The sequence below is a fragment of the Phalaenopsis equestris genome, unplaced genomic scaffold (assembly GCF_001263595.1).
Source record: "Phalaenopsis equestris unplaced genomic scaffold, ASM126359v1 Scaffold000402, whole genome shotgun sequence".
NCBI classification, from domain to species: Eukaryota; Viridiplantae; Streptophyta; class Magnoliopsida; order Asparagales; family Orchidaceae; genus Phalaenopsis; species Phalaenopsis equestris.
In genome coordinates, this window is record NW_018164844.1 from 480,863 (window position 1) to 493,153 (window position 12,291).

The 12,291-nt window shown below is 33.1% G+C and overlaps 1 protein-coding gene across 2 annotated transcripts in view; it reads right to left on the minus strand.

Moving 5' to 3' along the window:
* Positions 1 to 940: 940 nt before the first annotated feature.
* The window catches only part of LOC110026836 (probable beta-1,3-galactosyltransferase 12), a 46,692-nt gene continuing 35,341 nt past the window's right edge, over positions 941 to 12,291 (minus strand). For both annotated transcript variants that reach the window (XM_020728002.1, XM_020728003.1), the window contains 6 exons: positions 6,897 to 7,049; positions 6,734 to 6,816; positions 6,563 to 6,662; positions 6,278 to 6,391; positions 5,305 to 5,447; positions 941 to 1,149 (listed from right to left, as the gene is read on the minus strand). In XM_020728002.1, coding sequence (XP_020583661.1) covers positions 1,058 to 1,149; positions 5,305 to 5,447; positions 6,278 to 6,391; positions 6,563 to 6,662; positions 6,734 to 6,816; positions 6,897 to 7,049 — 685 coding nt within the window. In that variant the 3' untranslated portion in view covers positions 941 to 1,057. The remainder of the gene's footprint in view (positions 1,150 to 5,304; positions 5,448 to 6,277; positions 6,392 to 6,562; positions 6,663 to 6,733; positions 6,817 to 6,896; positions 7,050 to 12,291) is intronic.

A 12,291-nucleotide genomic window follows, 5' to 3' on the forward strand; every position in this document is an offset into this window, starting at 1 on the left:
ACTATGGGAGGTCTACTCGCCCCCAACTCCCATGAGATCAAATCACACAAGAATATCAACCCGCCCTATAATTGGAGAGATTATTGCGTCCGGACGCGGGCGTACGTAATAATTTTTCTGGCCTTACCAAAAAGCTAAACCTGAGAAAATAAATTTTATATGAAATGGTTATATTCAAATACCTAATTCTAAAATCACTAATATTCAAATGAAGGCATTACCAATATGGAATTTTCAAAAACACCAACAATCACTTGTATTCAAATATAAATCAAATCCGCATACAAACATACATTATAAGTCACTCAACTTTTAAAACATAAATTCTAAAATCACTAACAAACTAATAAGTAGACGAGCACTCAAAATATTAGAAAGCTTACAAGCACACATCAAAGAGCATTATACTAGGCTAATATTAATTTTAATGCCCCAATCAAAAGAAGGCGAGTTATAGATCAAAGATTTCCCGAAATTTGTCTATAATGGTAATTTGATTTGTAATGTATAAGCCAAGGTGATTACTATATTGTTTGAAGAGGAAACCAATATATTAAAAAAAAGCTCAATTTTCACTCATTTTTATCCTTTTATCCGTTTATCCTAGTTCAAAACCCTCCTTATTTCAACTTTCTTTGATTGTGTGAATTCACAGACAAATGATGCAACATTTATGTATGTCATTTTGTAAAAATTCTAAAATGTCATTTAACTATTTACAAAATCATATGGATATAGTTTGTTTATTACATTACAGGTAAAATTAAGGAAATAAATACAACATCCGGAGAGGCATCTTCTTTGAACGCATAGAATAAAAAATATATATAATCCCGAAATTCCCAAAAAATATAAAGAAAAAATAAAATGAAAAAAGAAGATCACCCAGACCGAAGGGAGATCAGACATATACTCAAAACCCAACCATCATTTTCCATCACTGATGAAATGGCATGCCTTGAAAACTTACTTCAGAAGCTCATATTTCAGAAGTGAAAGGGTTCGTTGTTAGAACCATACCAGACCTTCCAGATTAGAATGTATAGAGTCAGAATCTTCACGCGTCCTCTTCAGTCGGCAGAGTTGGGCTCTGAGAACACATGCTGATATTGTGCAGCTCCCTTACACGAACTGCAGGGTTACACAAACCTGCATAATTGCCTCGACATTTTAAAACAGCATAAAAGTCTGCCTTGCTGGAGATCCAGTACATAAATTAGTAAGATAAAATAGATGCAAATGATGTCTAATCATTTAGATATCATATCATTACAAATTCAGTGTTGTGAAGTGATTTTTCTGATTACTAAGTTTTTAGTTTAGTGATTTTTCTGATGCAATGAAGATTTCATAAGATTTACGAATCATCCATTATATGAAGAAACAGGTGCTCTAGTGACTTTGGTGAGCCAAGTTGTGTAGTTCAACCTCCTTGTATTATTTTTTGGAAGATTTACATATAAAACAATTCTTATGTATTTACATATATAACACCTGAACTTTGATTTTTTTCTTTTACATTTATAGTAATTATGTATGAAAATAAAATTTAATAATAGTTATATTTTTTATGTATTATGAAAAATTGGGCGTATGAATCTAAAAATAAAAGTTTAGGTGGTAGATATGTAAATGGATAGGAATTGTATGGTACGCATGTAAATGTCCCTACTTGCATTCCCCAAACTATGTATGTCTTACATCTACCCTCCTTTCATATCCTCTTTGAATTCATGGCTAGCTCCCCACACTATTTTCAAGGCCATTATACCGCTAATGTTAGTTAATTATGAGTATTTCCTACATTATATGGTTTTAGAATTATTGGTACGGAATTGCTCATTTGGTTTCTACATTTTCTATGCACTGTTGATTTTCACAAGCCCCGCTCACTAGAATACAAGAAGCGATAAACATTTATGACAACAAAACACCCACCTCATACCCATTTATACCCTTGGCCTTATCCTAAACATCCGCTAAAAGATGAAGTGATTCAATCATATGCTGTTCCAAGTGGAAATAAGACTGTTCTCGGCCAATATTTTCCAAAAATAATTTCTAATGGTATTATGGAGTATGGCCATGATTTCATCAGCTTGGAATTCCATAAATAAGATATGATTCCAAAATATATAATTCTTTATTTCTTTCTTAGTCCCAATCCTTGTATAGCCTTGTTTAATCTTTATCAGAATGAAGAGACCACAAATATCATCCATGCACCAAGTAGAGGGGTTGTAGAGGATGGCGTAAAAGTTCCAATGCCAAAATTACAGTTATAATGTCTACGCACCACTCACAAGGCATGGAGAAAATCTGGCGAAGTTGCTACTGCAAAGAATCAAATTGATGAGGCTGCAAGAATCATTGATGTTTTTTCTAACGAAGTTATAAGTTGTGTGGAATATGAAGAATATTTGTTGATGAGACTGTTGCTCCTAAGAATGAGTTGATGATATTCGACAATTGGGACACCCAGATATCTCATCCACGTCTAAGAAAGTATATATGAGAAAGACCAACTTCCTATGAAATCTGAAGAAGATAACGGGGAAGATGATGTTATTGTGAATCCAACAGCTTACCTCTCTGAAGAGGTGCAAGCATCCCGGCATGTGAAATATTTGGTACAACTAGTGAAGAAAAAAAACGTGTTATTGAAGAAATATGCATTCGAATAATTGTTCAATTTCTCATTTGAAGTGCATAGTTTCTCAGAGCTTAAGAAATCGCTCACTTCAAAAGGTTGAAGGAAATCTTAGCTACCGCAAATGCTCCTGTGATGCATGCTCCCCGAGCTGTTAATATCGATGAATTAACTAATGAGATTGTTTGTGACCAATAGAAATTGGATGTCTTGGACCAATTGTAACAGCCTAGACTTGAAGACAATGCAAAAGAAGTTTCAGCTTTTAAATCTGACTCAAAAGATATTTAAAACAATGCGAATACCCATACATATGGAGTGAATTTAACGAGACTAAGTTGTCACAAAATCCTAAGCAAACGACTTTGGAAGCATGGCGAAGATCGAGTATTTGAAAATAAAAATTCTTTTTGTTCATGACTTGGATATCACTAGGCTGATAAATTACTAGAATCCAATTTCTTGGCGAGGTATCCAAATAAATCCTAGGAATGAATGTTTATTGTGAGATAAGATAATACCCTTGGCACCTGAGATTGCTCTGATAAAAGGCTATAAATAGAAAAGTATTGAGCAACTCCTAAAGAAGTTGGAGAATCTGAGAAGTGGCCTTCATTTGATGATCAATTCAAGCCATACTTCCCAAAATACAAACGACCTTGGCATGGTTAAGCTATTTTGTATCTTTATTCTCTTTATTGAACAACGGGATGTAGCATCCTTTTTGTAGATGAATCTATCTTGATTCTCTTTATTGAAAAACATGATTTAGCTTCCTTTTTGATGGATGAAGCTATATTTTTCTGATATATTTATCTCTAAAACTTGTCACTAGCACAATCAAACATGTTTTTAAAATAATAAGCAGTATATGATGGCCAAGAGAGACGGAGAATTTTTTAGAGAAAGAATTAGAAGTTCTTAAAAGAAAATAACAGTTTTCTGAGAAGAATTCTAGGATTAATTTCTTTATTGGCTGAAATAATGGCTGATATATCCAAATGACTCTTCCTAGTGAAACACTAGTGTCAGAATCAAATTTGAAAGAATTACCTACAGTTGACAAAATCATAATAATTGCTGAAGGTGCAGATATTGATTTTGATGTTATTTTACCTAAACGTAGTATAGTTGGGATACTTGGATCTACTTAAGCATCAGTGTTATCAATCGAGCTGGGAAAATTTGAGCTCAAGCAATTGTCAGCTGTAGGTAATTATTCATTTGTGCTTTCAACTGTATGACTAGCAGGCTAAAGGGGGAATTTAAAGCCGCCTGCAATGTTTCCTACAGGAACCCCAAGAAGATCCGTATGCTGCAGAAATAAACCTATGAAGTCGAGAATAATTGGAGAGGTTGGGAGAAAGTTTGCAACGATATTGAAAAGATACTAGCCCAAGAGTGATAACCCATGACCAAGAAGCAGTTACAATACCAGCCTAGCTCCAGCAAACCATAAAGATGGTGTTGAAATCAGCACTGACACCTCAAATTTTGTAATCATGATTTCTTATAATTAAAATTTCCTACATTTCAATGCAACCACATTCACTGTCACTATAAAATAATGGTATAGGAGGAATGAAGCACAATGAATGATTCGGCATCAATCATTTTGAGAGACTGCCTCATATACTGAAAGACGAGAATCAAAGATTTAGAGAGTAGGGGAGCTAGATAGGGGAGATTGAAAGGAGAGTTTTGTCTTCCTCCTGTATTTAACTAGTTCTTCTATTAATGAAACATTAGTTTATTGCTCTAAAAATGAGAATCTACATCAACCACTTATATCCAAATTTAACTTGTTTGACATGTTCGGATCTCGTTTGGTGTCATGTGGGAGAGTTTTAAATCACAATGGCATGTGAAGGAATCAACCTAAGCAAATGGTAATCAGCATGAAATAGGGGATTCCACTGCAAAGACAACTAAGATTCCAAATCAGCAGAAATTACAACCATAAGCTACACTACTCACCAAACTATGGTAGGAAACAAGAATTACACTAGATCTGAACATAGAAGTATTGAACTAAGAAATCCAAAAACCAAAAGTAAGGATATGTTGAAGTAAAGAATCAAATAGGTGCTGAAGTAGGGAATTGAAAGAAATTGCACTGGGGCGTCCTTTGAGAGCTGAATCTAGACAACTTGTAGTAGAAAATCAAATCCAGAAAGTAAACAAAATAGTATAAAATAAATCTTATTCTCATAGGCATCAACATCATAGAACATTAGAAAAAGGAAACAACAAATAAAAACATAGACAATATTATCACACATGATTTAACATCTCCAATAAATGAAAACTTCCAAATTTGCATCACCTTTATTTCCAATAATGCTTTCTAGGGGATGCAAAATAATTGCATTATGAGTATATACTCAACTACATACCTTTAAGATCAACTCGCCTCATACACTAAGAAATAAAGGGTAGTAAATTTAGCAAATTTGCCTTTAAACTTCAATTCAGTACATAAAACACTTTGAATATCATCATGCTATTTTTTGACTTCATAATAGCGACTGATGGGCAAAATGAAAATGGAAGGAATATGATGTGTTAAGAGTGTGCAAACCAAATCCACATGAATGAAAATTTTACATGACATGCGGGCAAGTAATAGGGAAAAAAAAAAAGATTCTTTTCACCTGAACATCTTGGTATATCCCATATAGCAATTGAACTGGGTGTACATTTGGGATCACATATTGCCCGGTTATCTTCATGATTGACATTCATAGCAAGCATCCAAGAACCTATGGTTACATCCTCATTGTCGAACATTCTCAGACTGATGCATTTAGAAAAACAAAAGGAGAAAAGAATATTCAATAATAAGATAAATAATTAAAAAAGACATATTCCCACAATGCACCATATGGTAGTCTTCTAGCCCAGATAGAATACCCTGTAAAATGGGCGATAAAACCTAATAGAGGGTAATCACTAGAAAGAAAGGCTATAATTTTGCTTTTTTGAAGTTGACTTTTCTATGAAAAAGTAGAGGGTATGCTGGTTATATTTCAAACTTATTTAATCACCCAAAAAAAATCACATATACTTAAAATGAATGCACTTCATGCAGCAAAATGACATAATTAAATATTAAAAGGTATGCATGTTATGTCCCAAAATGATCTAGTCACCCAAATTTTTTTTTAAAAAAAAGAAGAAAACAAAACTCCATATCCACTTGACATATGTTCAAGGGTTGAATAAGAACCTAATTTTAGCAAATATTAGGCAGCTTCAGGGAAATCTATTATACAATTCTAATGTCCTTTTATAATTAAAAAAGTTCTTTGGTATTATTCCACTAATTGTTAATTTCAAACACCCAAACATAAAAGATGGAAAAAGCAGAGATTTTTTCTTTTGGGCTCCCTAACGCAATAGGGTTTTAAACAATGGCATGTCCATCGGAGTTAGAATTGCCTTTCAACAGCACAACCAGTTACAATGAGTCAGATTGTGAATTTAAATGCCCCCATCTCCTACCAAAACAAAACATGAATTCAAAGAGGCTGGCCTACATAAATGGTGTCTTTTTGAACAGAAAATTGCTGACTCGAACACTTAGAATTAATATCAGATATAATAAAAAATAGTAACTGAACTAACCTTTCATTTCTTGCTTCTGCAAGAGAAGCTACCACCTCTGCAGACAAGGCATATATTGGACCATATGCATGAAGGAAATATTCATTCCCAAGAAGATGACCAGAGCTTTCATACCTTAATTTACAAATTAGAAAAAAGAAAAATCAGTTCATTGTTTACTATCAAGAGCATCATATTGTTGAAGAACAGAAAATTAAATAGCAGCAAAGTGTGCAGCACATTTGGCCTAATAGTTGGGTGCTTTTATTTCCCAGCCATAAATTCTTGAGATCAAGGCCCACATACCATTTCAACTTTGGATTCGTTATTATTGGGCCCTTTTTCATGCAACCAATATAAGTGCGGTGATGGGCACGATCCTTAGCCAAGAGAGTAGCAAGCCGGTCTAGTTGATGATAACATAGAGCATTACAGTGTGGAAAAATAACAGCAATGCTTAAAAACCAAATAGCATACCAGGTCTAAGATAAATATCATCATCTGCCTTCACATAAAATTCTGCATCAAAAAGATTGAATGCTGCTTTGAAAAATGCCAACCTAAAAGGTAGAGTTTGCACTTGTGACATGTGACATGGGTAGCAACAAAAATCAAGAAACAAGAGGCCCTCAACCCTTACGTTTTATAAGGCAGCCTTGCATACTCTTCTTCTACATCAATAAACATGAAATCATGATAATTCTCCTCTTCTTTCTTAAGATCAGCCATTTTCTTTCTATCTTTCGTTCGTCCAATAACAAATCTGAAAGCTAATCCAGTAGACTGTTCTAAACTGCAAACAAGCAATAAGAAGTCAAAATACCGATGTAGTATACCATATTAAAAAAAAAAAAATCCTAAAAACTTACTAACAAAAGTAGAACAGTGAATATTTAGATAATCCTGTTATAGCATATGGCCTCAAGTTTAATTAGTGGCATGACAAGTATTTGTGGTTTTGCTACACTCAGCTTAAAAAAATGGACATAAATAGGCGCTCAGTCATAGTTTTATGTATCAAATAGCTGTGGCGCACAGTTCAAGTAAACATTCGTCTTGCTTTACAGCTTGGTCTTTCAAGAATGCATATTAAAGAGAAGTATAATGTATCTTCTAATCCCTGGGGCAGCCTGCTAGCTTCCATCTTATCCATTTGATTGAAAAAAATCTAAGAAAAACCCATCATAAAGTAAACAAATCGTTGCAATTTATACAAAAAAGAAAGACCTAGCATTCATGTGAAGCCGGAAATCAACATATTCTCATCCAAGTTGCTGTCTGTTAACATTAAGCAATCAACAAATAGGCATCTGATAATCACAAACACGCACACAAATATACACGGTTTGTCAGCCCCAGACAAACACAATTTTTTAGCATATTACTGATGACATAAATGACAAGTTAAGGTTATTCATAATTAGTAAATAAAGAATCATGATGACACCGTTTTAGGGCTGCTAGAAAATGTTTAGGAAGAGGATTTAATAGGGAAGTGGTCGTGGAATAGGAAGTGAAAATATGGGGCATCGACGACATTTGAATGAGGATATAACAGATAGAACAAAAAAAATGGTGGTTCTAATGAGGCGCGGTTGCCAAGAGGAGTCCCCCCATATTTATGAGCAAGATATAGATACACCACTTGCAAAAGAAAGATGATATAATACTCTAGAGAGCATAAATCAGATAATAAAGTCTCCAAAACACAAAATCAATAGCTAAAGTCTCAAAATAACAAAAGAACATATACATAATCTCCAAATAAAAATAACCCTAACTAGAAATAAAGATATAGGAAAAAAATCATTAAAGGAAAAAAAATATTGCTGACACCCACATTACATAACCTAACCCATAAATGTAACAGCTTTCATGAAGTAGCACCGCTGACATGATGATGAACTTTTATTCATTTTTAAAGGTATGGACTGGAAAAATTCAAACAAACAAGCCATATGAATATGAATTAAGAGTCCATATATATCAGGATAAACCTTTCCATAAACAGCCTCATAAACATTTACCAGTACTAAATGAGGAAAAGACTAAAAGAAATTATTCATACATGGCTTTGAGAATAGCAGCTCTCTTTTAGCAAAGATTAGTCACCAAAAGAAGTCACAAATTTCCAAATATTAATTCATATTCCAAAAAATCTGAAATCTCACAAGAAAACTCAAAAATGAATATAAAATTCAGCAATGCCAAAGATTCACACCACAAATAAGTAAATTGTCACGTATCACAATTGACAAAATTGTAATCACACAGAACAATAACTAAAACAATTTAGTAGAACAAGGATAGAAATTACTAAGGGTAGATCTGGGCCGCACACTCAGAAGAAGTCATCAAGGTTTGTGTCAAAAGATCTACTTCTAACAACACAAGAATTGAGAAGAACTAAACTTAATTTCACCATATATGTTTCAAAAGAATTTAAATACCCCAAGAGCACTACAAACAATCCAAAAAGAACACAAAATAAGCAAATCCTCAAAAGCCTCTAAGATCCAATAAAAAACTATTAAAGTTTCAATTTTGCTAACAACAAATTGTACAAATAAACTTTTGTTTTCCCATTTTTTGCATTGTATATGGTCGTATAAGGAAGCCCATAAAGAGACGAGAATACCTAGAAGGAGAAATCGTTCCTAGACAACAGCCAATGGAGCAAACAAGAGAATCCACAAGCAAAGCGTTAGGAAACCAGCAAGTGTAAGGGAAACTGTAGCAGGAGTGTAAGAAAAACATGCAAAGAAGCATAAAGGGTAAATGCAAAGGAACTTGAACAAAAGCATATCTCCAAACAATAGAAGTGCATTATAGGAAAAATTGCAAAGTGGCCGGAGCATATAATGATTGAAGCAACAATCCCAAAAGCTATAGAAGGCAAGAAAAGCATGTCAAATACACAGTCGATTGAACCTAAAATCTCAAGGAAAGGAAACTAGCCTTCAGTTGCACCATTCCATCCAATTTGAAAGTATTTGGCTCTGATAAATGAATAGGTGATATTTGTCATATAAGTATGGGTAAAACTATTGTACTTCTACAAGATAATTCATAAATCATCATAATTAAGTATGTCATCCCAAGACACAATAAATATATGATATATCCACCATCAAAGGTGGACACAATACACGTATATGACATAGCTTATGAAAGGAGATGAGTAAAATTATTTGGTAAAGAACCGGAAGTGAATTCATAAGAAGATGAAAGGAGATAAAATTCAATGGCATTAGTCACGTGTCTATGAAATAAAGTCAAACTAAATATATTAAAATTTGAAATAATATTAGAGCTTCCTGAAATTTTCATTTCATAAGTATTTATCTCAATGTGATAAAAATTTTATATGGCTTCGTCTTTCTGATACTTGATTTCTTCATGATCCCTCTATGAAGCTTTTAGGATTCAAAAGCATCATAACTTTATTACCCAGCTTGAATTCCACATGATTCATAATCACATCAATGTTAGATTTAAAGCTCTTATAATTAGCAGTTAGTTTCCTATGCATAAAAGCAAACGATATAAAACCAGTAATGAATATGCTAAAATGTAACATGTGTCCTAATAGATAGTAGTAATGATTTATAACATATTCTTAGATAAAAAGATTATAAAGATAAGGAAAAATAGGTAAACCATACAGATACAACATAACTATATGCATTAACAACTTTGATTTAGCACAAGAATATCAAAATAGAAGAAGTTGATTCAACTTGGAAAGCATTAATTTGTCTTAATGAATGAATGAATTCCCAAAGTATTATATAAAAATATTCAAATCATAAATGCATAGCCGTATAAAAGCTTATTATCCTAATTACCTTGTTATTCTAAGAAAAAAATAAGTTGGGCCAAATAGAGATTTTGTATGCATTATCATCATATTTAATTATAATTCTCATTAAGTCCACGCATGATGATATGGATGTCATGCCATTAGCCCCTTTTTGATTTTTTTACCAAAATTGGAGATTATATGTACATGAAAGTTATGTTTGAGATCTCCTTAGTGTAACTCCCCAAATAAATCAAGAACAATAGAGAGAATTTTGCCCAATTAAGGGGATGAGAGAAAGTTCAAGTGATGAAAATCTACCCTTATTTGACATAATGTGATGAAATGAAGATACAAATGTTATACTTCATATATTTATGTAACTTTATTTAAATTTGATTCTTCACAAAATTTTATGCCTCTTTGTGCTCCTATGGCTTTCACTTTGCTTCATGATGTAAATCTTATATATAGCCTTATAAATGTAGAATATAGCACACAACTTTTGAAATATAATTTAAGATGACTCCCTTTTCTCCAATTTTAACTACATGGCAAGTTTGTCAGCTTTTCCTTTGATGAATTTGAGAGTAATACTCATACTTAGAGCGTAAGATCGTAATGCAATTGCTTTACTGCTAGTTCTCTTATGATGTACGTGATCTTCCCAAACTCTTCAAAGCTAAAACATCATTTCATCAAAACTCTTTAAGAAAAGCCAACCTAAACAACATCATTTCATCAAAACTCTTTAAGAAAAGCCAACCTAAACTATGTCGGAAAGAAAAGTACGCAAAACATCCAAGCCAATCAGAACTATAACCCCAAGGAAAGAAAATGCTATAACAAGGCTTGATTTGCATCATAATAACCAACCTACACACAATAAAGGAAACTTATAATCATGTGTTATTTAGGAAACCACATTTCACATGCAGACCTAAAATGATTCACATATTCAATAACTTACTATAGATATATCTTGCAAGAAAATGCAAAAATCACATGGCAAGATTGGGGGGGCATTAAAAGTGGAGATATTAACTTTGTTAGGTGTTCACGACAAATACACAATTAATATGCTAGCATATGAAGTAGACAAAAATTTTTAAACAAGCTTTCCTAATAGTTTCATTATTGCCAGCTCTATTATGGCCTCTTACTACATTGAGCATCCGCTACAATTAGGTATCATATCAGATGAAACCACGGAAGCCCAAGGGGCGTGGCAAGGGTTCCCTACATCTTCCAGTTTTCCTTGACTACATTTAATACTAAATATACACCCACAGAATCATTGTTTCCTTCCAATTGTTATATACATAGTTCTAAACTAAAAAAGAAAAAAAACTAAGAATCTAAGAAAATGAGTTGACAGCACCCCAATTTTTAACAAGCGATGAAAGGGCTAGTTCATCACCGACTAATCTTGTAAGTTATATCAATAAATTCTTTCTTCTACTTAATGAAGTCGCTTTCCTGCCCTTCTCTCAACCCCTACATCCCTTCATACAACTCTAGTAATTGTTCCAAGCATTTAATAATACAATAAATTCTACGTAATCCTTCAGAAAACTCATTTTGGTGATCACAAATTAGATTTGATTCACGTTAACTAAGCAATATGTTACACTGATTAATTATAACAGAAAATGAAGGCCTTCCATTTTAACAGTAAAAAAATCATTACTTTCCACTTGGAGAAGAATTTATTTATATTTAAGCATATAATGTTATTTTCAAATGTTTTCTCAATCCCTAAGATACAAAGCTTAGAGCTTTTGCTTCATTTTCAATTTCTTTCTTTTCGAACACCCGGCCGAAATATTTCTTTCCTAGAAGTGATAAGACTTGAGGATGTGTTATATAAGAATTCGAAGAACAAATAGATACATTTCCTTTAAATTCCTTGGAATCCGCTTATTCTCCAAATGAAGAGGGAATATTAGCTTGGCACATGTTTCATTTAGCAAGTGTTTCCTTATTCACCCATATAAATAGATGGATGAAGGAAACCTTGAAAAGCACTAGGTGTAGCTTCCACATCCACCCTTCCTGTACACGAACATGTAACTCATAATAGGTTCTTTCTCTCATGTTTTACGGATCACTATTCAAAACCTCCAAGTCAGAGAATGTTTCATCAACATAGAAGAATGCTTTTTAACACCCTAACATGGATCTTTTCTAGCGAATGTAAGTTCATCTGCTAAGTTAATTTGTGGTCCAATGC